The 26,164-nt window shown below is 44.4% G+C and overlaps 1 protein-coding gene across 32 annotated transcripts in view; it reads left to right on the forward strand.

Annotated features, from left to right (window-relative positions):
- The window catches only part of KTN1 (kinectin 1), a 484,843-nt gene that overhangs the window by 422,356 nt on the left and 36,323 nt on the right, over nucleotides 1-26,164 (forward strand). For 16 of the 32 annotated variants that reach the window (XM_085626790.1, XM_085626801.1, XM_085626793.1 and 13 more), the window contains 4 exons: nucleotides 7,417-7,488; nucleotides 12,068-12,145; nucleotides 12,287-12,370; nucleotides 18,033-18,116. In XM_085626790.1, coding sequence (XP_085482916.1) covers nucleotides 7,417-7,488; nucleotides 12,068-12,145; nucleotides 12,287-12,370; nucleotides 18,033-18,116 — 318 coding nt within the window. The remainder of the gene's footprint in view (nucleotides 1-7,416; nucleotides 7,489-12,067; nucleotides 12,146-12,286; nucleotides 12,371-18,032; nucleotides 18,117-26,164) is intronic. The other 16 variants (XM_085626798.1, XM_085626811.1, XM_085626816.1 and 13 more) reach the window with 2 other exon arrangements.

Here is a 26,164-nt window from a genome sequence, read left to right on the forward strand (position 1 = left end):
CAACATCAACACATTCAAGGCACGAAACATACACTGCTCTGACGACGACTCCGTCACCAGGATCAAAATCACAAAGATAAACAGGAAGACATTATGTCCTGTGGTTGCTTTGCCGACAAAGTGTCACCTCTGCCTCCAAGCCATTTACTGAACCTTGAAGAGTTTGATAACGACGATCCTTTCGGAACAGCGCACAGCCCATCCGAGCTACATGTAAAATGGCAAGAAGAAGATGAGGACTTTGAAAAAAACAACAGTATTATCAGGACTATTATCCTCCTGCTGCTCAGAGGCATTATGAACCCTGCAGATACTACCCTGATCATCCACCTAGACAGGAGAACTTTCCAATGCCGAGATCCTTGGTCCAGTATCTTCAAGCTATGCTCTCCGACTACAGGAAACGTTTTCCACAATCTCCAGAGGAATAACCGGTGGCACCATCGCATCCTGTCTCCTGTTAATCCGCCACCTATTCCTCTGCCCGCCACTCCTAGAATTATGCCGTCTTCCGATATAGCGGCAACACCGAGGGACAATCCATCACCATCTGATGACGGAAAAAAAGGCAAGCTTCCTGAGCCTCAGCCTCCGCTAGATGACTGGAATGACTACGTCATACCCACACCGTCCCCAGCTCCTCAGCATCCGTTCGATTTGCCTCCAGAGGGCATCTGAGGTTGCAATAACCTCATGGAAAGAGCTGCAACCAGGGTCCACCTCCTTATATCGGTCAAACAGTATGACTGTTTCCTCTAAGATTTCAAGAAACAGGCAAAAAAGTCAGCCCGGGCTATACCCATCACTGACAATGTCTGGCAAGAGGCGGTGAAGATAATAAGGCATCCTGCCACAGTGGCAGCTGTACTGCCTCGTATTGATAAAAGTACAGCGCACCAGAGGATTCCCCTGCATGCTACACATGACACCCCAAACCTGACTTTCATTTCTCAGGCTGCACAGCGTCGATCCAAGAACCTGTCCATTCCCATATCAACACCGCCAGACAGAGAGGGGCGTCGTTTAGACAACATCGCAAAAGGTACTATGTCTGCCATCACAGTTCTCACAGCTATCTCCCTGGCCATTCTAGGCCTCTGACTGGTGAATGTGGTCAGACATCAGTTCCATCATTGACCTCATTCTGGAAGACAGAAAACCTGATGCCAAGAAGATCTTATAAGAGGGCTAATGCAACTCCTCTGTGATCATAGTGTGCCATGGACATCGCCTCCACAGGCTTCCGTCCACTTCAAGATGCAGCTGTTTTTAAGCACTAAGGATAGCTTAAAGCCATCCCTTTTATGCCTGAAGTTCAATCCAAGATATTAGACGTGGCCTATGATGAGGACACACTGTTCGGCAAGCACATTGACTCTTTTCTTGCTGTTAAAACCAATACGGACACAACCAAGTCCCTCGCCACCCTCCAGTACAGGAAGTTGTCCTTTCAAGGGGCACGAGGTTTCTCAACCTATACAGGTGGCAACCAACGTTCCCACCAATATCCGTTCTACCAGCCCCAATACAGACCTGCTTATCAACAACAAGCATATCATCAACCATCCACAACGAGTTACATGAAGCAAGGCCAACACAGAAGGCCACCACCTCGGAGACACTGGTTGCAAGCAGTGACCATTACCAGGTACCAGCTGCACCACCTTCTTCTCACCCCGTAGGTTCAAATATCTCGAATTACCTCCATCATTGATGAGCCATCACATCCGACAGATGAGTTTTGGACCTAGTCACTTGTGGCCATACCCTGGAGTTTATGGAAAGACCACCAAATACTCTGCCAAGTGGAGGGCACCCCCCTTGCCTTCACTCATCACAAAAGGAAGCCTTTGGAATGCTTGCCACGGGTGAAATCGATAAATTTACAGTTGCCTAAAAGGGAAAATGATTCCACTCCCATTTTTTTTCCACATACGCAGGAAATCAGAGGAATGGAGACCCATCCTAGATCTCAGCAAATTCCTCCACAAGCAATCTTTTCAGATGATCACTTTCTCGGACATCCTTCACCTCAATAGCGGAGACTACATGTCACTGGGTGGAGAGGTGTGGTGCAGGTGCCAGGGCAGCTGACTTCGGAGCACAGGGTTCACGGTTCGATCCCCGGCTTCGGTGGCAGTTCAGCTCCGCACCATGTGACTCTGGGCAATAGCTCACTTAATTTCCACGACGGCCCCCAGTGCCTTGAGACCCGTAAGGGTGAGTAGTTTGCAATTTACAAATACGGATTATTTATTTATCTGCACATTGCCTCATCCCAAGCATTGCAAATGCCTCTGCTTCACTGGAGCTAGTACCCATTACCAGAGTAAAGTCCTGGCATTTGGCCTCAAGTCAGCCCCTCACATATTCTCCAAGTACTTTGCGCCAGTAGCACTCGCTCTCAAGAAACAAGGTCATCAGGTATTCCCCTATCTAGATGACTGGCTGCTCAAAACTTCAACTACAAAGTAAGCTGCCAAAGCTACAAAAGACTCTTCCTCAAGCTGGGTCTCACTGTAAATCAGAGAAAATCCTCAACAACTCAGTCAAACTGATATTTCTAGGAGCCAACCTCGATACCTTTCAAAACAAAGCCTTCCTCTCCCAGGAAAGACAAAAGAGGCTAGCAGACTTAGCTCGAAAAATATTAAGAAAAACGTGCATTTTGTTGAGGCTGTTCAGGTTGCTTCTGGGCATGATTTTGTCTGCGATCAACTTAGTCCTGTTGGTGCGCCTCAAGATAAGACCATTGCAGGAAGAATTACAGCTTCAATGGATTCAATCAGAAAGGTCCTTCTAGGACTTGATTTCCATAACCCCAAGGATGATAGACACGCTAACGTTGTGGTCTCTAGGATCCCATCTGTCTCAGGACCTCATGTGCCTGCCATTGGTACCCCATTTTGTCAATACTACGGACGCTTCACTGGAAGGCTGTGGAGGCCACTTGCAGGACCTACAGATCCAAGGAAAGTGGCTGGCACGTCAAAGGACCATGCACATCAACAGCCTGGAACTGAAAGCCATCTTTCTCACTCTGCAGGCTTTTCCCCTAAGAATAGCAGGATCCTCTGTGTTGGTCCGTACAGACAATATGACCAGCATGGATTATATCAACAAACAAGGAGGTAAACTCTCTCACAATGCTCGGGAGCATTGGAGTTTTCTCACGGCCCACAACACCTTCCTGAAGGATAAACACGTGTCCAGATTTCACAACACCCTAGTGGACACTCATCAGGGCCAAAGACCGTTCCCATGCGTGGGAACTAGACCAAGGACAGCTGGACAAAATATTCTTTATTTGGGGGAAGCCAGCACTGGATCTCTTCACAGCGAACATCATCATCAAATGCCAGTTCTACGCCAGTCGATATCCCCTCCAGGGTCGTTGGGTAATCCCTTTCGATGCGATGGTCTGGAATACATGCATATGCTTTTCTCCCCTTCCCACTAATTCCCAGGATTCTCAACAAGATGAAAGCCGAACACTGTTGCCTGATCTTGATCACCCCAAGTGGCCCTGGCAGCACTGGTTTATGGAGCTCAACCTCCTGTCAGGGACCAGTCCCATACTCCTGACAACAACACGAACACTCCTGACAATTAACTAGGGTCAGACACTACACCCGTAGCCAGCCTCTTTTTGCATGCATGAGTCCTGACTTCTATGAGTTTCAAGACTTAAAGATCACTCAAGAATGCAGATATTATATCCAAAGCAAGAGTGGAAGGCACAAATAAAACTTTACAAGTTAAAATGGAGAAGATTCTGTTCCTGATGTCAACAAAATGAGCTTTCTCACCAGTGCGATCTCCTTCCCCAGAATGGCATCTCAATGTGGGTCTCTCGAAACATCCTTTCAAACTCATTCACAAAGTTGATCAAAAATTTCTCATGTGGAAAGTTGCTCTGTTACTCTCTCTCACGACCATGAGAAGGGTCAGTGAGATAAAGGCCTTAACCAACACAAGATCCTTTTCTACCTTTCTCTGAAGAGTTCGTACTTCTCAGAACACATCCAAAATTCATACCCACGTTTCCCTCTCAATTTCATCTCAATGAACCGTTCATACTTCGGTTTTCTTCAGTTTTCTCCCCCACCCCCAATCCAGCCACACAAGCTGAAAAGGCACTCTATATATTAGATATTAAACGATGTCTCAGATTTTACCTCCACCGAACAAGCGAAGTGATGCAGCTATAGGACAGGTGGTGTTATGCTATCTCTTCCAATAAGCTGAGCCTCTTTCACAGAGGTATTTGTTCATATTAATTTCTAATGCTTCTAGACTACTGTTTTTGCTGCTTCATTATTCCATTCATGTTATCTGTCTATTGCTTATAGATCTAAACATTCGCTATTTATCTATCTATCTCTCTCTCTATCTCTCTCTCTATCTCTCTCTCTAGCTCTCTCTCTAGCTCTCTCTCTATCTCTCTCTCTATCTCTCTCTCTCTATCTATCTCTCTCTCTATCTATCTCTCTACCTCTCTCTCTCTATATATATATATATATATATATCCGAGGCATATGAGCTGCAGATTACACACTTTTGCATAGATCGCCATCTGGTGTTGGGTCTGGATGTTTGCAATTTTTTTTGTCTTGGAAGTCACGAGGTATGTGACTCCTCCTTAGGATCATAGTGCGCATGGGCATTGGCTCCATCCTCAGATTGTTTTTTTACGCCATCGGGTTCGGATGTGTTTCTCGCGCTCCAGTCGGAACCGTTACCGATTCCAGTTTCGACGCACAACCCTTCACTCTTTTGACGGTATTGTCTCGATCGCGAACCCTAATCGGCGCGCATCTCTACCAATCTTCCATTCTGGTCATCGAAGAAGGCCTTCGGGCTGAACCGAGCCTTGGCATCTGGCTCATGGAGAGGACGCCATTTAAGAAGTGTCCTCGATGTGAGTCGAAGTTTCCTCACACCGACCTGCATGAGGTATGTAACCTCTGCCTCTCTCCCGAGCACGAGGCCAGAGACTGTCCCGCTTGTGCCTCCTTCCGCTCAAAGAAGACCATCCAGGATCGACGAGCTCGAAGGACCATAGCTCGCTCGTCCAGTTCGATCCCCGACGACATCTTCCACGAGGGTGTCGATGTGCCAGAAGAACGGGTCGAAGAAGAGCTCATCAGCGCTTCCGAAGCCGATGACGTTGAAGAAGTGACTCCAACTCAACAGGTCGTAAGTACAGACGTCGACCCCGACCCCCTCCCCACAACAACAAAGGCTTCGGTCACACTTTCGCCTTCGGGCTCAGGTGCACACCGATACACTGCTTCCCATGCCCCACCCTCGGGCCCGGTAAAGAAGCCTGCTAAGCCTTCCGGCGACTCGGTCTCGAGTCTGCCTGCTACCGGTGCCCAGACCCAATCATCGGCACCGAAAAAGAAGCAGCACCCACCCTCTGGGCCGACTGCGACTTCCACCCCGAAACCTTCGGGACCGAAGACTCCAAATAGTGACTTCCCGGCACTGAAAAAACACTCGGAGCCGACAAAGAAGCCACTCCCCAAAACTTCGGACTCACACTCTTCGGAGCCGAAAAAGGCATCAACACCGAAAAAATGCACAGAGACTGACAAATCGCATGTCTCCAAGCCCAAAACAGCTCCGCAGCCAGCTCCGAAAAAGCCCTCGATGCCGACATCGTCGACGCCAAACACCCAAACTTCCTTGGAAGAGCTTTTTTAACCAGACCCTCAACAAAAAACTTTAATTAAAGACCCTAAAACTGGTCAATTGACTCTCAGTTCCAGAAAGAGACCACTGAGCATGCCTGCACCAGCTCCACCACCTAAAAAGAGGGATATAGCCACATCACCTCTTAGGCTACCTTCTCCACCACCACCACCACCACCTCCTCCACCTCCCCGACCTCCGTCTCCTATGCCATCCCCTCCACCAGTAGATGACGACGACACATATGATGACACAGGGGACGGTGACAACAAACCACTAGATGACCCCAGTCCTCCAAGCCCCCCTGACTATAATACACTTGATGTCCCTAATGTCCCACAAGAGGTCACCTACCCCTTTAGGCCTTCCCCACCAGAAGATACCATGGGGTTTAATCAGCTAATACACCGCGCTGCCCAGTACCACGGGGTCGACCTCCATACAGATCCAGTAGAAGATGATTTTTTTAATGGACACTTTCGACACCACCAAAAGGTCCACATCGCCCATGCTCAAAGGGGTGATTAAACACGCTACGTAAGTATTTAAAGACCCTGTCAGAACTAGAATCATCAATCCTAGAATTGAGAAGAAATACAAAGCTGCCCCTACAGACCCAGCTTACATCAGGGGCCTTGTTCCATTAGACTCCATGGTCGTCTCAAATGCTAGGAAACGGGCTAATTCGCAGTCAACAGGTGATGCAGCTCCGCCTGACAAAGAGTCTAAACTTCTGGACGCCTCTGGCAAAAGAACAGCGTCCCAGGCAGCTAATATTTGGCGCATCCCAAATACTCAAGCCCTGTTAGCCAGATACAATAGGGCTCACTACGATGAGTTAGAGTCCCTGCTCCAACACCTCCCCGATGGGTGGATCAGCACTCTGATTCGCTGTTGCGAAGAAAGGAAAGGTAGTGCAAAACAGACCTTATTGCTATGGATTTCTTTTTTTTTTTTTTTTTTAGTAAATTATCCTTCTGCAGGTCTTGAGGAATATTTGATCATGTAAAAAGGCTACTACTATGACCCTGGCTCGGGAAGTTTGCCTTTTGGATGTCTGCCAAGCTGCTACATGGGCGTTTGTGCATGCATTCACCAAGCACACGACTCTTAGGTTGCTGGGAGAGTCATTTTACCCAATTGGTCCTTTAGGATTTACTGGTGTAAAGCTAGGTCCTTGGGATCACCTTCTCGAGGCCTATTGCATGTGGTATTGATTCACAAGGTGTCACTCTACTCCCCTCCCACTCTTTCACACCGTTCTGTGGCATAGCTTTTTCAGAAACATTCAGGTACCAGGCTCATTTACGAACACTCTCTGTATTCTCATTTTGTTAGTCATGATTCATACTCCAGGTGTAGAAAATGTAATTCAGTAAATTGACACCAATCACATTGTCATGTCTAAAGACTGAAATCCATTGTGAATAGGAGCTATTGCATAGAGTCTTCTAGATTAACAAGGTGAGGAATGTGTGGTTGTAAGTATCAACCAGACAGAGGGTTACCGAATGCAAATAACTGTTATGCCCAATTGAACAAGACTTTGGTATTAATATTGAGTTGTGTATATTCATGTGCCACGTTTTTGGGGAATTTTACCTTTGTGCAAATAATAACTGTGGTCTGAGAATTGGGTTTGTCAAGTTGCTACCATTTGTTCACAATCACTTTGTATGTGTTGGTAAATTTGCTCATATCTTTTGCTAACAATTTCAGGTAAACTCCTTGGTTAATTCTTTAAAGCAAGAAATAGCAGGTTTAAAGACTGAAAACAAGAACATTGAAAATGTAAGTCTTGATTACATAAAACTGTATTAATTTTCTATTTTAAAGTCGGTGTGAATTATTGACTTGCTTAACTAGTGGTGCAGGTTTTTCCAAACTTAATGTGTGAGAAGCACCTCCTTATTCTCATTGGATAGACGTCAATATTCATGACTGTCCCCTAATTGTGATGTCTGAATCCTACCATGACATGGTATCAGTAAAACACAAAACCATTGATGTATAAAGTAATGTGATGGATTTCCAATGCCTCCTGTTATCTCAGATTATTTAACTTTGAAATATCCTAGCCAGAGGCTGGGAAACATGAAACCTTGTACATGCTCTCACTGCTCCAGGGATGCCACTTGAAATGTCATTTTACTGCCATACTTAACCAGTGATATCTATAGCTCCCTTTTCCACTCCCAGGTTTCGGAAGGCTAGAATAGACTAGGATCTGCAACACTTTTTATAGTCGCATGAGTTTTAATTCTATTTAGATTATTTTCTTGCTTTGATTTTACTTTTGTTTCTCTTTAGTAGCAAAACTCATTCATATTTTAAGATTTTCAGCAAATGTGGAAAGTTAATATAATGACTTCCATCCATGACCACTGTGTGGGAATTTGGATGTTCAGTATGATTGACAATTATGTAAAAATATTTTGAGTTCTGTTGCACTCCTGTGAATAATAATGTTAGTATCCAAGGCTACAATTTTCCGGGCGTGCTATTTTGGCGTGTACTCTGTCCCAGAACACTATGCTATGTATAATATTGCTTCTCTCAACACTTTGAGAAGTGTCCCGAGGTGCACTACCTCTTCATAAGCCTCTCAGGCTTGTTGCTCAATATATTCTTTGATGTTCATACAAATATAAACAGTGCCCCCAATGCTTTTCGGGCCTGTTCGGTTCTTCGTGACGGGGGATTCGGCTGAAAATAATGATACAATTATGTAATCAAATGTTCGGAAACAAACCGGAATGATTCATGATGGTGACTGAAAAGTTAATATCAGAGTTTTAGTATAGTTATTATTATTTTGAATCTTATTTACATGGCTCATGCATTAACTTTTTAGTCACCTATGTATCCCAAATTAATTGGACCAAGCTCCTTATCCACCTCATAAGTGTCTTGTGAAGGCTCTGTATACCCAGTCGCATAAGTATTTTCACGTGCTCTATCCATGCCGATTCTGATACTAAACACTCAGCATTATGCAGAATGTTCCACATACTAGAGTGTACCGGTTGTCAGACTTTTTTTGCACCATTGGCGGCTATGATTTGTTGTATTTCCTCCCAGTTTAAAGCATAGTATTTCTGCTTTTTCTCCTTTAATATTTTTATACATCTGCTGTAAACGACGTATTTGTCTCTCCACCTGCCCTCTTCTTTCTGCCTCTCAAGAATCCTTAATTTGCTCTTTTGGCATTCTGCATCGTACCACCGTTTTTTAATAGGTTGCCATTTAAATTCATTCGGTGGAGCCTTATTAAACTTACTATGTCCTATTTGTATACAATTTACAACTGCTATGATTAAGTTTTTATACCATTTACTTCCTATAAATGTTTTAATTTTTTGTCTCCTGCTTCCCACTGTATCTGAAGACCTTCAAGCAGTTCTCTCATCTCTCTCGTTGAAATCCGTCTTGGACAGTAAAAGTCTGTTTTTACAGTCTTATCCTGATCCCTCACAATCTCCAGTTGTAAACAAGCTTGCAAGAGCCAATGATCACTTCTGTCTATTGTGAAACCTGGAAACACAGACTAAGTAGAAGTACCAAATAGGCACAAAAATATAATCAGTTGGGCATCCTTGTGATCCTTTCCAAACGTTTTGACCTACTGGTGACTCAGTTGGAAAACGCCAATTCAGACTGGTTAGCCCTGGTGTTCGCATCACCTTGCACTATTTCATGTCTATCTTCGAAAAATTAGTGGCAGGAAAAAACGCGTTTGTAATATTATCTATATCCTGTAACTCATACAGTAAATTATCTGGGCTGGTTTTTGCATTATTGTCTCCACATATCAACACTGGCCCTTTGCAATTCTCGTACAGACAAGTCTTCATATCTTCTATTGCTCACTGTTTTATCCCCCCACAGACACACCCCATCTAAATACATGCACACTTTCACCACAATAAGATATTTCATCAGAGCCGAGTTCTGGAAAAGCGCTGTTTTGCACATCAGTACCCAATTACATCTACAGTGGAGCTGTTTACCTTCTGTGCTATGCTAGTCGACACTAGAGTTAACAATCCTCCCAAGGGCTACCCCAATGGATTCTCTCTTGCTCTTGAATCTGTGTATAAATCCCTCAAACGCCATTGACTCGCCACAAAGCCATTAGACCTGGATCCATAATACTTCATTCACCTTTCAGATTTACTGTGTTCTTCAAGCTTGTTAAACCATGGATATTCCAGCTCACAACCCTTCGGCCATGCAGGAGCGCAGCTATTCCCTAGTCTGTCACTTAGACCTGACCTTACCTGTTCATCTTGGTAGTCATAGGCAGCAGTAATAAAGGTTAAGTTCACAACCAAGCGTCTGCTGCAGAGGTTTTGTCAAGCAGGTGGTATACGCTTGCAGCACAATGCTTCAATAAATGACTGGGGCCTCTGCAAGCTGAAATTTGTTTCTTTCGCAGAAAAAGGCCTGACCGGTCATGGATTAATCAGCTCTTGTCTCGGCCTGCAGCTAATCACCAAATATAGGTCCTAATTAATTGCTAGTTGTAGTCTGTTTTTTAGAGGGTCTGGAAAACAAGTGAACTCACGCTGTCTTTCAGATTCCTTCTTAAGACATTCACTTAGTTCTATCCTTACTAATCCGTCCAGCTTCTGAACCCATGCATGGGTCTCCTCACGTTTCTCAATTGCAAACCAGTTTTTTCTGGTGGCTATAGACCCCAGAAGATGGGTGAGAATCAGGCCATTTCTGCATTACCTGCTTGTAATGTTTTTTCTAAAGACAAAGCAGCTACATGAGTGAAACTTTTCTTTTACCAAAGATTAATTCTGATTTCCATGTCTCACAGCTGATCACATCGCCTTCTGTCTTTCATTCCCCTGATGTTTTCAAGAATGAACAGCGTTGGGGCCCCAGGAAGGGGATCACATTCTCTATATTCACAAGGAAATCATTGTTAAATAGATGATAGGCTCCTTATGGGTTTGAAGGCCCAAGCTGTGAAAATCTGTCTGCATGCAAACTATCCCTTGTTAGGAATCAAACCATCCCTAGATGGGTGGTCCTAGGAGTCAAGCACTTTTGCAAGCTACCATTGAATTGCCTTCCTAATGGCTTTCAGGCCAAGGAGGAAAAGAAGCTACTTCAGTTATGATTCAGACTGTTTGCTTGAAGACACTTTGTCCTCATTTCACTGCTTTTCTAATAATTACTTCCTTGATACAAAGGCACAGCCGCAGTCCTAATAGGGCATTCTGCAGTTCCCTTGTCTGTCCCAGTCATCTGCACTCCCCATTCATATTTAAAATATGTTGGGAGTGGTTCCTACAAGGAATCTGTGTCGGCAAGTATCCATTACAAAAGCAGGTTATGTACCTTGGGTTACCTTCTTTCATATAGATACAATACCGCCAGCAGTTCAATTATTGTTCTTCCACCTCCCCTTCTGAGGATAAGCTTACTTTAAATTTTGTGTGATTGTTACTTTAAGTTCGCACTCTACATTTTTGGACTCTGCAGGAGTATGGTATAAACAGGTGGAACTGATGTCCCTGGCTTATGTGGTTCCTTGTAAGGAGCCATAGTGTTCTGTCCAGTGAAGCTGCTTGGATCCAGGCATGGCTCCACGGAGCCTCACATAGCGCCGGTGACTCAACAGTTCTGAAACATTTTTACAGATCCAGCTGCCATCTGGAAAAAAACTTCTTAAAAGGAATCTGCTTTACACAGTGACAGCGGTCGTTTTAAAATCATGATTGCTTAGTTCTCTCTTTGGATCTCCTTTGCATAATACAGTGGTATCCAAAGTTGATTCTTGAGAGCCACAGTCCTTCCAACTTTTCAGGATAACTCCTGACAGTGTGACCAATTCACAGTTTAATCATCTATACATGCATTTTTCTTGTGCCTGCCCTGAAAAAATATGTCATGGTCTTTCTTTCAAGGGATAACTTTGAGCACTGTATATTAAAACTGTTAGTCAAATTAAATTAGGGCCATCCCAGCTATACATAGAGTTTTTTGGGAGTCCCGAAGCTACCATACACAATGGTTCACTTATCTCCTCAATGGACCTGAGCTGTCTGTAAGGTCAAAGATCCAAGGACATTTTAAGTAATAATAATCATTTGACAACCTTGAATTGATATTTGTATTCATTGACCGATTCTCTGGGAAATTATAGCATTACTTCTACAGCTAATGTGCAGTACTTTAGATTTCTTAACACTTTCCTGCTGTATAAGTTGCAGCATTTATCAAGCCCAGCTTGTATTTGCCATATTAAAATAATATGAAACCAGTCAGCTGCTTTCATGCACAGCTTAATGGAATGTCACTATGCCAAATCCAAGTAATATCTGAAAAGTTGTACTCACTTTATTCTTGCCAGCTGAAGAAAGAGAGAGAGCATTTGGAATTGGAGAAGGCAGAATTGGAGAGAGTGACGTACGTTGGCGAAGTCAGAGAGGTAAAAGAATGAAGGTTCCGTGTGCTCCTCATCTTTGGCTTAGCTCTTCATGGTGTTGGTTTAGAAGTTTATAGTCTTGTGCTGTAATTTTCAGCCAAGCTGAAAGATCTAAATCTCAAATTATAAACAACTTCATTTCAGCTTAAAGATCTGTTGACTGAATTGCAGAAAAAACTTGATGATTCAAATTCGGAAGCTGTAAAACAGAGCGAAGAGCTTAATTTGGTAAGACGTTTGTTTCCAGCTGGATATAAGCTAGCCACTAACTCGCTGTGTATTTCTGAAGCTGCACCCCCTTTTTGCTGAGTTTTTCATTTACGAAATAACTTAATGTGACTCTTCAACTCTGCTTCTAACAATTTCACTAATTTCCACATAAAAATGTTTAGGAGTATTTTTTGCCAAGAATATAAAATGTCTATGCTTCGCTAATTTGGCACATTCCTAATCCTAATGCTTCCATCTTAGTTTCTCTTTGCTGGCTTTACGCTTTCAATTAACCTTGGTGAGCCTCCAGTAGTATTGGATTACGTATGTTGGTTCATTTCCTGGACCAGGTTGGATATAGTATGGATTTATGTATGTTTTGTTCATTAGTTTAAGGCATATTACGGTCTCATGAATACTTTTTTATGTGGGTTGCAACATTTTCTGTGTCCTCTTGGCTTACTTTGGCATTGCTGAGCTATGTAAGATATATATGATCTGTTACCTGCCTTTTGATTTGCTTTTACTAAAGAACATTTCCTTTTTGTGGTGAAATAGGCCTGATACCACACTTCTCATTAGACCAAATCAACTGTGATATATTGTTTCGTAGTTAAGTATTGCGTCCACGTGTCTCTTTGGTGTATTTCATTTTTTTTTTTTACAACATGCAAATAATGTTCTAGTGTTACCCATGTTTTTCCAATGTTATGACTAGAATGAAGGTGTGTGTAGGCTTTCATAAGTAAGTAGTATAACTCAAGACATATATAGGTGAACTACCCAAAAGCTCTTTGCATCCGTTTCCTTTTTTACCTATACTCATTGAATTTCAAGCAAATGTCAAACAAAAGGCTTACTGTCCTTGCACAACTTATTTACAGCTAAATATTTGCATTACTTCTATTCACAATTGATATCCATTGATCTTATTGTATCCACTATTTATTGTATACTCTGATTATTTTGTGTTTTCACTTAGAAATCAACTGTAGCCATTAGCTATTGTACACCCTAAAATAAAACAGTGAATATTAAACATTAATAAAACAAGTAAGAACTATTGAGGAAAAATCCATACATCTAAGGCGCTGGGGCAGTCTCCTCTTGCCTTGAGGAAACACTGGACCTCTTTGCTTGAGTACAATTGCACAGCACTTTTTCTAATCTCTGACAGTCCAGCTATGTGCTTGTAGACCAGTAAGATAAAGTGCTGCAGATGTGTTCTTCATGCTTTTTGATCTTGCTGGCAGTACATAATGGCTAGTAAATCAAATGGTAGCATTAACCATGGTTTCCCAGGTGAAACAAAAAGGAATAAATAATGTCAATAGTAAGATGCTGTAGGAAAGTGCCCCTTTTTGCATGGTTACCCCCCCCCACCCACCTTTTGCCTGATATCTGATGCACTTTGACTAAGTGTGCACTGGGTCCCTGCAAATCCGGTTCCCAGTACCAGAATTGTACCTTTGTTTACACAATTGGCACACCTCTGGCCTACATGTAAGTCCCTTGTAAAAGGTACCAGTGGTACCAAGGGCCTTGTGGCCAGGGAGGGTCTCTAAGGGCTGCAGCATGTATTGTGCCACCCTCAGAGACCCCTCACCAAACACATATACACTGCCATTGCAGACTGTGTAGTGTATTTTGGTGCAGACAAAACCTAAACGTCGACATGGCAAATATCTCTGTGTGCCATGCCCACAAACACTACTTGTGGCATAGTTAAGTCACCCCTCTAGCAGGCCTCACAGCCCTAAGGCAGGGTGCACTATACCACAGATTGAGGGCATAGCTGCATGAGCAATATGCCCCTACAGTGTCTGAGTACATTCTTAGACATTGTAAGTGCTGTGAAGCCATATTGAGTACATGGGCTGGGAGTTTGTCTTAACGAACTCCACAGTTCCATGATAGCTTTACTGAATGCTAAGAAGTTTGGTATCAAACTTCTCGGCACAATAAACCCACACTGATGCCAGTATTGAAAATTATTACAAAATGCACTCAGAGGGCATCTTAGAGATGCCCCCTGAAAAACATCGAACTCCTTCTTGTCCTTTGACTGGTCTGTACCAGCCTGCCACACTCAGACATGTTTCTGACCCCTGAGGCGGGAGCCATTGTTCTCTCATGGTTCAGGGACAAAGGCTCCTGGGGTGGAGGTACTTCACACCTAACCACAAGCAGGAACATAATTCGGGGTGGTGAGCCTCAAAGGCTTTCTGCCCTTTGATAAACTAGCCAAGGCCTGTCCAGCTAGTGGAGCAGGCCGCCCCCCCTGACCAAGCCCCACTTTTAATGGCAAGGTCGGCAGGAAAATTTGTAGTCAGAAGAGGTGTGTCCCCTCTCTGCCATGACCACCCCTAACGTGCCTTGGACTGAGATGACCCCTCCTTAGAAAATCCTCCATCTTGAATGGAAGGATTTCTGCCAATCAGGTTAGAGGATGCCCCCTCCTCAAAAGGAGGGGACATACAAAGGGTGCAGTCACCCTAAAAGGCAAGCTGTCAATTTGCTACCATCTGCCAGCACCTGTAACGCCCCTAAAATTCAGTATTTGAGGGAACTCCTGATCCTTGATCCTCAGATTCCTTCGTCCTAAGAAGAAAAGAACGAAGAAGACGCCCGGCAACCTAGTCTGAAGACGACTACTGATTTGGCTCCAGCCCTACCGGCCTGTCACTTGCTCCAAGACCATGCAAAGACTATTCCTGTGGCCAGCGACTTCCAGAACCCAAGATAGACTGCCCACGCGTCAACAAAGACCAGATCTCCCGAGGATAGCATCCGTCCGAATAATCCAACTACATGGACTCTGGATTCAGCTGGAACTGCGATCCCTGCCCACTCTGCACCCGACACCCACAGCGCGAGTCTGAGTGGCTCACCTGTCCAGTAAAATCTCCCCAGCGAATCCAAAGTTGGCCAACCCCTCATGGACGCCATGGAGCCGCCTGCAGCCTCCTCTTGAAGTGTCCCTCTGAACGCGACCAGCTCCCATAAAGAAAATCCACCACAAAAGGGCACCCCTGCATCCCCAGCCTCTGACTTTGGGGAGCTTCACCTACGGTGCCCAGCCCTCTTTCGAAATCTCAACTTACCTGCCCTGCCGGTAGTCGCCTTCATCCAGCCTCCTGGTCCGAGCGACCGAGATTCCGCATTGAAAAGCATTGGGTGCCTAACGCTTATTTGTACCCTGCACCCGACCGCCCCTGTGCTGCTGGTGGTATAAGGTTGGTGCTGCCTTGTTTCCCCCCTGCTTGCTTTAACATCAGGGGCCTGTGCCCTGAAACCATGGGTACCTACCTGCCTTTGACTAACATTGGACCCAGTGACCTCTGCACCTGGCCGCCCCAGTGCCGCTGGTGGTGCAGAACCTATCTTGATCTGTCCCTTGCCCAGTGTTAGTCCAAACCCTCCGAAGACTGGACGTGCAAGTAGAGTAATTACCTGTAACTGCATATAAATGTTTTCCTTCCATAGGGTTGCATTGCATTTTCTGCCTATTACACTAAATGTCTATCTTTTGCATTTGCTAAGTATGCTACTGCTTGATTGACATTGACAAAGTATTTCCTATACTACTTTTAAGTATTTGACTGCCTTTACAAAAAAATACCTACTGCATTTGAAAAGTATTGCTAATCTTAAAACTGTTACTTACATGCAAATGAGTTCCTCTTGGTTCTAAAATAAAATAACTAAGTAATAATGTTTTATACAAAACAATTAGTCTTGGATTCAGTATTTGAATGTGTGTAATAATTTCTTGCTTGAGTGTGTGCAACAAATGCTTAACACAGCCCTCTGGTAAGCCTAACTGTTCGACCACACTACCACAAATAGAGCTTTTAGTATATCTACTTAAGCCTCTGTAAGTCTCTGGGGATCCAATGGACTCTGTGTACACTATACCTTACTGTGGAATAGCAGAGGCAGCTTCCTACAGATGCCCAACCAAAATGCATCATTGAGAATCTTAATATGAATAGGTTAATTCATATTGAGGTACTTCTCCACATTGGGGTAAGATCCGCTGTCTAGGATACCCTAAAGACAAAAAACTACTCCCAGCCTCTATGATTTGTTGTTCTCCTGTCCAGTCACAGTTCTGTGCTTCAATCGAAGTAACGATAACACCACACAATTCTCCTGGTTCATTCCATACAGATGTAATTTTATATTATGGATTATTTTTTTGACTTGATTCAAACATGATAGGCTTTCGGCATCTGAAACAGTTTCTCAGAGAAGGCACACCTACAGTATTCATCTATGTTCTGTTCTTCAACCTAGATGTTAGACCAATAAGTCACTTGCTCAGAGCCTGTCTGGATGTCAGTATTCATATACACCACATAGTCTTTAAGATAATTCATTTTTTCATACAATTTGAGTTGAATCCTCGAGGTGCCATGTATCAATTTGTGCATGCTTGTGTGAAGGTGCAGGACAGATAAAACCGCAGTAGCAGCAACATCTGGTGTGAATTTGGTGCAGTGATTTGCTGGACATAGACGATTTTCATACTAATTTGGGAATAATGGAATGTGATGAAACCGCATAGAAAAAATGTATCCCATTGAAGGATCTATTTATCCATGTAATTTTACATTTCTTTGAAACGTACCCCTACTAAAGATGCACATCAAGCCCATTTGCTCGCAAGCAATACAAAGAAATAATCTAAAGCAGTGATACTCAAAGTACGGCCCAGCAGAATGACTGCACTAAGCTGCTGTTAACTTGATTGAGCAGTAAAATTCAGAAAGATGTTAAACAGCAAGCATTTATTTACACTAACTAACACTATCTGAAGTAAAAAATAAGCAGCAAATGAGGTGTCATGCGCCACTTAACATAAGGAAAGCATTATTTATTTAAGACCTTTAGCAATAAACATGCAAAAATATGATAGTCTCTTCAAAATTCAAAAAAGGTTTATTTCATTAACATTCAGATTCATTTCACATTATCATATCAGATTATATGAGCGCATTCGGAAGTATTTTTAGAATCATTCAAGCCTGACAACGATGCCAATAGTGAACTAAGAGACAGCTAATTTGTCACAAAGAACCTTCTGGGTCGTCTGGGTGGCTTTTATACATGGACAATATTATAGTTTACTAATCCAAACACAAAAGAGGAGGTTTTGTACAGAGCATATTCTGAGCTCCTGTATTTCAAGGTGCTCTTATGTGTCATAATGAAGAAAAAGGAGGTAAAGTGAAATTAGACAATTGTCTAGATCACACAGTTTGGTCAAGTAGGGAATCCAGGATTGATCCTAAGTTTTCTGGTTTCACATTGTCCAATGCTGTCATCAAGTTATTTCCCTTTTACACTTGAATCTCCAAAGCTAGAGATAGCCCTCACCTTAACCCCTCTACTTACAAATCCCCACTTTCACAATGATGGCATCAATGTGGCCCTCGGGCAACCACAGACCACACTGAGAGGCCCCTGGAAAAATGTTTGCAAGTTCCCATGATCTAAAGTTTTAGAAATAGTTTATTTTCTGTCTACTTACATCTTAGATATGACACACTAAACACTGTCTGGTATATTTTTTTTTACATTTTTACTCGTGACCAGTTGGTGAAATGGTTGTTGATTTTTACGTAATGGTGCATGGCTAAAAAATAAACTGCACTCTTTTGTATGTTATTAACAGCTCAAAACAAAACTTCATGAAACCATGTTGAAACTGGACAATGAGCAGAGCAAGAGGCTGAAGGTGGCAGACAATTTGTTTCAGGTAGAAGACTTTCATTAGCAATGTATTTTCAGTATAGTTGACCTTGAACAATTTCATCTGCAACTAAGTTAAGTGAACTGTAAAAAGAAGGTATTATTGTACATCTACTATGTTATCATTATAATAATTCCATTTCTTCGTCAGCAGAGAGATTTGCAAAAATAATAATAATAATGATGAATGAGGATGTCAGGAAAAATATCTTCAGGCACAGATTCAGCCTGAAAGGAGCTTCATACACAGACTTAGACATTCTAACCGTAAGAGATCTCCGTCACCATAGCAGCACCAAAGCATACACCTGTTCCTACTTCTTTTAGAATTTTCACCATGCTCAAAGTCAGTCTCTGTTCAAAAACAGTACATTCGGCACACACCATATAATATTCAAAGAATAAGTTTTAAAAGCAAGAATTGGACTTAAAAGAAGACATATACCTTGTGGTTTTGGGGAAGTCTGCAATATTCTTAACAGATGGATCAGTATGGACATAAATTCTGTACTGGTGTTTTATCCATAGTCGCTTTTTCCCCTAAATCTTACATTGCCTGCTAAGTGCAATTATTTTTTAATCAAAAGCTACACATTGGAACCAGTACAAACATTTCCCCTCACGTAATAGCATTCATTATTTGTCTCCTCAAAAGCTCATCTAGCCGAGGAGAAGTATGGCCCGCCAGATCAGAGTAAAGTGCCCTGAGGCGCAAATCTGGGTTGAAAACTGGAGGCAGAAGTGAAGATGGATGTGAGGTCCCTAATGCCGAACTAACAAACATATTCCAGGGATCTGATAATATTGTGGATGAAAAGAGCAATGTTGGAGTTGATTTCCAGTGTTTACTCTATATCCCTTGCAGATATTATTACAAAGGGATTGGTGAGCAGTCTTGTTTAACCTTCACTTGCGGTTTCCATATATCCTTTTTATTTTTCCATCTGCCATATGAAGCTTAAAAGTTACATGTTAAAACACCACCTTTGACGGTTTTTTTCCTATTTTTTGGGAGGATCCATGTTTCTTCAAAGGACTGTGCATCAAAGACTGCAAAGGGCAATGTTGATTTCAGACACCATAACAATAAGGCGTTGCAGTTATAGCTAATAAATGCACTTCAGTGAGTTTATGGAATGTGTCACCAAGATCTTCTGGCCTATTCGTTTGGTCCCCTAGTGTTCTGGGAGAGATCATTTCTAGACGTTTGACCATATGTTAACATGTTAGGACATGCAAACACAACTATAACATGTTGCCTTGCAGCCGGTTTCAAATAAGTTGACAATACTCTTAAAGTTGTAACTGAGAATCTAAGAATATGCAAGAGTAATAGAAGTTTATAAATTCCGATGGATGCTTCGGACTGTGGATTCCTCACCTTAGAATACTACCCAGATGCCAGTCTGGATCTGAAAAGGTTTTGCTGGCAATGCTTTAGTGCACTGTTAGATGGCACCATGCAGCTCTCTGTGGAATCCATACCACTGCATAAGTGACTGAGCGGAGCTGCATTTAAGCATCACCCCTGCATGCTGACATCAGATAAAGAGTTCTAGCTGCAGATACCTTACCTTCGAATTATCCCCAGGTGTCAGACTGGATCCAGAAATATTTTCTGGAGCAGTAGCTATGCGCTGGGTGGAGTTGTTTGACGCGGCATTACATCGTCTGCACCGAAAGTGACATGCACAATGCCTATATAGGCGCCAACCCAGCACGCTGACGTCCGTTCTTTTCTTTCTGTGCCATCCAGCTCAGCTCTGGAGAGAGCTACCCGCAGTCAATTTTTGATTGACTTTGTTTTATTTTTATTTTTTTTAACTTTTTGTCGGTCTTTTTGAGATTCTTCTCCTGGTGTCATCAAGGAAGGCCATCTTCAAGCCCTGCGACGCCTATCACCGGCAGATGTCGGTGACGGAGCGGAACCTAGTTTGCCTTTGGTGCCTTGAGCGCGACCATGACGCAAAGGCCTACGTTGACAGCCGAACTATGCACCCCAAAGCCTTTAGGGAGCACTCCCACAAGCTCCTTACATTCTGATGTGCGATGCCGGAACCTCTCAATCCCGGTCAAGAGAAAGGTCCCGGGATTGGTCGTGGAGCCCTGATATAAGTCGCACTCCAAGTCATCTTCGGGTAGGTTCCACAAGCTAAACAAGAGTAAGAAGTCGAAGAGGTCTTCGACTCCGCCTCATCTCTCAAAGTCCGTGGTTGAACTGGCACCTTGTCTGCTCCACACCTCCCCGTGTTTCTGGGAGCCGAAGCGGCTTCCTCCCAACTTCACAAGTTCTATGAGGCCATGCAACTCATTATTGGGTGGCCTGCTGGTGGACCTTCTTGCCCTGCCAGTTGGGGAGGGGCCCCCACAGGTTCTAAGCCAGCGGTTTCGCCACCGGCTCCAGGCAGGCCCCTTGGATCCCCAGATGGATCCAGACTGGCGCTGGTCGTACCACTTTGACCTTCTCCGGCACTGGTTCCAATGCCGACGGGCCCGGCGGCACCGTCCCCATTCTTGTCCCGGCCACCGGCACGGAGCCAGAGGGGTGTCGTCTAACACAGACCTCAAAGCCCAAGCCCTATTTTTATGAGCTGGGACTTAGGAAGGCTTGAGAGGGATCGATGGACCCTGACAAAAACCAGCTCCTAGACCCCAACATGGACTGTTGTGAGGAGTTGGCAGGTGCCAGTGGACTGGACACCTCTAAAGATATTGTCATGTTCTCTCCTCCTACCGTGGCTATGGAGGAAGGGGAGGATTCTTTTGCTATAGTCTACTCTCAGTGGCAGGCAAGACCAAAGTCTTGACAGAGGTGCTTCAGTCAGGAGTACCCCCTCAGAACCGCTTCTCCCATTCAATGAGGCCCTCACGGACATCCTGCTTGAGACTTGGTTCAAACCCTGCACAGGTATCCTGTGAACAGGACAATTGCTCCCCACCACCGCTCCGCCCCAGGGGACACCAACTTTCTCCCGCAACACCCTACCCAAGAGAGCTTGGTGGTCCAAGCGTCTACCTCCCATGTAAATCCTGGCCTATTTTCTACCACTCCACCGAATAGAGAATCCAAAAGGTTAGACACCTTAAGAATGAAAATGTTTTCTTCCACCAGTCTGGCTCTGCAGTCCTGTGTGCCTTTTGGGCATTACTCCCATGCCCTGTGGGATTCGGTTGCGCAGGTGCTGCCCATGGTCCCAGGGGAGGCCGGGTCCATACTCTCCCAAACTGTCTGACGGGACAGATGCAGCGAAGTTCACGATTCGATGTGTGCTGGATTCTACCGAGACGCTGGGCAGAGCAGTTTCTTCGTCAGTGCCTTACGGTGCCATGCTTGGCTGAGAACAACAGTTGTTTTTTGGGAATGTCCAAGCGTCGCTTATGGACATGCCCTTTGATGTCTACCGTCTCTTCAGGGACAATGTGGACTATGTGCTGGAGCACTTCAAGGATAGCAGAAGTCTTTGGACCATTCCATGGCCCCTCGTCAACCCCAGTCCACCTTTTTCTTGTTTCATGGCCACAGAAGGAGATTCCAGCCGCATCATGTACCCGCCCAACCATCATGGCATGCAAGCTTCCCAGCCTCTGCATGGCTGAGGACATGGGACCCACAGACCCTGTGGGTCGGGCAGCCAGAGATCGGACCAGTCCACCTCTCCCCCGGCAGCCGCAGCCTCCAAAACCCTTCAGTTTACCCTCTTAACATCATGGGCATTGAGTGGGAGGCAAGACACCATCACCTGCCCCACTGGAGGTTTTTAACATCAGACCACTGGGTTCATCAGATTGCCCGAAGGGGCTACTCCTTACCCCTTCACCCATGCCACCCACTTACGACAACTTGATGGAGGACCATCTCTCCTTGCTGCTCAAGGAAGTAACCGCTGTCTTGGCCAAGGGAGAGAAGTAGGTCATAAATGTTGTTCCTGCTACTTTCTGGTGCCCAAGAAGGGCGTAAGCCTTTGTCCTGCCCTAGATCTGCGCCCTCTCAATTTCTTCCTCAAAAAGGAGAAGTTCAAAATGCTCACACTTGCTCAATTCCTGTCTGTCCTGGACCCAGGAGACTGGATGGTGGCGTTGGACTTGCAGGACGCCTACTTCCACATGCCTGTCCTGCCTGCCAATCAGCACTACCTGTGGTTCATAATAGGCCACAAGCACTTTCAGTTTGCTGTGCTCCCTTTTTGCCTTACCAGCGCCCCACTTAAGTGTTCACCAAGGTGATGGTGGTGGTCCCAGCTCATCTGCAGAGATCAGGAGTGCTAGTTTTCTCCATCTCGATGACTGGTTGTTGAATGCAGGCTCACCCCTGGCTGTCGTCTCCCACCTCCAGACTATGGCTGACCTGTGGCGGACCTCCTACACTCACTGGTGTTCACTGTCAATGTGCCGATGTCACACCTGACTCCCTCTCAGGTGCTCGCTTGTATCAGAGCTGTTCTTGACACAGTGCAGTTTCGGGCCTATGCTCCCGGTCGACGAGTCCAGGATATTCAGGCTATGATACCAATGTTTCAGCCTCTATCCTGGATTCCGGTGAGAGTGACTTTGAGGCTGCTGGGCCTCATGGCCTCCTGCATCCTGCTTGTGATGCATGCCCGCTGTCCTAATCGGGTTCTGCAGTGAGACCTGAAGTTCCAGTGGGTGCAGCATCAGGGGAATCTCTTCGATATGGTCCATATCTCAGAGGGAACTGCAAAAGGATTGCAGTGGTAGCTAACCAACTGCAATTGGGTAAGTGGCAGACCACTCTACCTTCCCCAAACAGATCTGACCGTGGTGACAGATGCATCATTCCTCTGATGGGGCAGCCATCTGGCACGGTGGAGATCAGAGCCCTCTAGTTTCCAGTGGAATCCAGACTCTGCATCAACCTACTGGAGCTTTCTATCCTCCATCAAAGGAAGGCTAGTGCAGGTGTTCAAGCACAACACCGCCGCCATGTGGTACTGCAACAAACAAGGCGTGGTAAGGTCATGGACCCTTTGTCAAGAGGCCCTGCGTCTCTGGACATGGCTGAAATGTCAGGGCATATCCCTGGTGGTTCAACACCTAGAAGACTGTCTGAACTCCAAGACGGACTAACTCCGCCGAAGATATCTAATGGATCACAAGTGGTGTCTCCAATAGCAGGTGGTGCAAGGTCTCGCTCAGCAGTCGGGTGAGCCTTAGTTAAATCTGTTCTCCTCCGCTGAGCATACTCCATGTCAGCAGTTTTGCACACTGAAGTTTCCAAAGTGACTGTCGCTCAGAGACCGTTTTCATCTCAAGTTGAGCTCAGGCATCCTGTATTCCTTTCCGCCCATACCCCTTCCTGCCCAGAATTCTCAAGAAGATTAGGAACGACTTTGCCCAAGTCATCCTTGTGGCTCCGGACTGGACTCTGAGAGTTTGGTATCCTGAGCTGTTGAGCATAGCCATTGGTCCTCCGATCAGGTGCCCCTTTGGGAGAATCTTCTGTTGCAGCAACAGGTGAGGGTTCTCCACCAAAACATATCAACGGTCCGCTTTCATGTGTGGAGATTGAGCGGCGGCAGTTGACAGCTTTTAACCTTCCGCTCGACGTCTGCAAAGTTATTGTGGCAGCCAGGTGTCCCTCTACCAAGATATACGCCTGTCATTGGGGCAAGTTTGTGGCTTGGTGTGCAGAAAAACAGGTTGACCCTCTTTCTGCTCCCCTCTCTCTGGTCCTTCTCTTTATCCTTTCTCTTGCCAAGCAGGGCTCTGCGCTCCCTAAGGGCTATCTTTCTACCATCTCAGCTTTCCTGCTTTGCCAGATCAGCCGTCCCCTTCAAATCCCCAGTTGTAAATAGGTTCTTGAAAGGTTTGCTACACGTTTCTACCTTCGCCCTTAATCATGTCTCAGTGGGACATTAATCTAGTCCTAACTTTTCTGATGTGCGTTGCCTTCGAGCCATTGCACAATTGTCCTCTCAGGCTTCTTGCCATCAAGATGGCCATCCTGGTGGCAATAACATATGCCCGGAGGGTTAGTGAGCTTCAGGCTTTGTCATCCAAGCCTCCATACCTGAACATCTATCCAAACAAACTGGTTCTTCGCACTAGAGGTTCCTTTCTATCGAAAATTGCCACTCCCTTTCATGTAGGTTGCCTACTTTATACGCTCTACTACATCCCTCCAAGGAAGAGGAGCAACGTCACCGTCTGGACCCAAAAAGAGCGTTTCCCTTCTACTGTGACTGCACAAAAGATTTCTGTGTAGACGACTAACTCTTCATAGGGTTGTCAGAGCAAAGAAGGGAAAAGGCGTGCAGAAGCAGGCCATCTCTTAAAAGATAGTGCTCTGCATTAAAATCTGCAATACTTTGGTTAAGAATGCAACCCCCAGAGAGCTTGTATGCTCCTTCCACCGAAGCTAAGCCTGCGACCAGTGTGTTAGCATGCAGAGTTCTGCCAGGCAGCAACGTGGGTGCCTCTGCACGCATTTACAAAGCGCTACTGTATGGACAGTCTGGTCCGTAGGATTGGTCATTTTACCCGTTCGGTCCTGCAGGACCTTTCAGTGTAAAATTGTTCTCGGACCTACCTCCAAGGAGGTATTGCTCTGGTATCTATTCTAAGGTAAGGGTTCTGTGGCTAGAGGTCTCTATCAGATGAACAAGTTACTTACCTTCGTAGTACCTAATCTGGTAGAGACTCGATCTAGCTGCAGATTTCTTACGACCCACTCATCCTCCCTGCTCTGCGAACGGATATTTACGGGCAAGGCTTTCCCCTTTCTGGGCCTTAGTTTTCCACACCATTGGTCACTATTCTTCGTGGCTCCGCACTCCTGGCATGGAAAGTTGCGAAAAGAAACTGAAGTTAGCCTGGGGTGATAGATAGATATAGATAGATAGATATAGATAGATATAGATATAGATATAGATAGATATAGATAGATATAGATATATTTAAAGAAGAACTCGGTAGCGTCCACCACCAAGAAATCCACGGCAACAAGAAAGTCCAATACGATAGCAAGGTCAGTCAGTAACGTTTTATTCCATCTTTACCAGGTGCACAACAACAGGGACGGTCGACGCGTTTCGGCGAATGCCTTCAACTGGACCATAGAGTCCCAACATCTAGACAGTCTTTTTAAAGTGACAAAGTGCAAAAACAAGTAATTGATCTAGTGTTCATCTGTGAACTAGAATGTTAACCCACACTCAACATTGACATACATTAGGCGCCATTTTACATTTCCATTCTTATTTTTAGTGCTAAATTTTGATTTGTTAATTATTTTATGTATGTCTGTTTCTTCATTCAGTCTGTTTTTTAAAAAAAATTATTTTTATATATTATTCGTTTTTTATGTTTATTTTCTTATGTATTAATTTTACGTGAATTGTTGTATATATAGGATCCACTTCCTTTTCTGAGTCTTCGGACTCATGAGCAACCAGACAATCTTGGCGGATTTATTGAGTGAAGTACTCACCGATTATGAAAGACTTATTTGCAAAGGCCTTAGGATACCATGTATGTTATGATCGCCAAGATCTAGCATAGGTTCACGTTCCAAGGGGAAAGGAGGGAGATCCTAGAAGGGTCCTATAGGGGTCCCAAGGACCACCTAATGACTATGCAAAAAGAGACCGGATTTTTAAGTTTTTAACTAAGTTTTAGTAAGGACCTCAGGGTCCAAGACAATTTATCAATAATCCTTCAAAGGTTATTTAAAAAAACCGCAATCTCAGGTTAATCATGTCTCAATTTTAAGGGAAGTTTATTAAAATTATTTAAGGAGGATGGTAGGAAGGTAGTTTGTGCAATGTTCAAATTGTATCTATGGGTCAATGACCTGCTAAGATGTTTAATATTTAATAAAGTGCGAGTGTATCGTGCAATTTTGCAATTATTTTAGGTTTATGAGAACCGAGCTGCCATAACTATAATACAATGCATTATAGTAAAGTGCAAATGTATTGTGCAAATTATGCAATTATTTAGGCTCATGAGATCCAATCCGCCATAAATGTTTTATAATGCATTTCAGTAAAGTACAAATATGCAAATATATTGTGCAAATTGCAATTTTTAGACTTA

This window comes from Triturus cristatus, chromosome 9, assembly GCF_964204655.1.
Source record: "Triturus cristatus chromosome 9, aTriCri1.1, whole genome shotgun sequence".
Classification (NCBI taxonomy): Eukaryota; Metazoa; Chordata; class Amphibia; order Caudata; family Salamandridae; genus Triturus; species Triturus cristatus.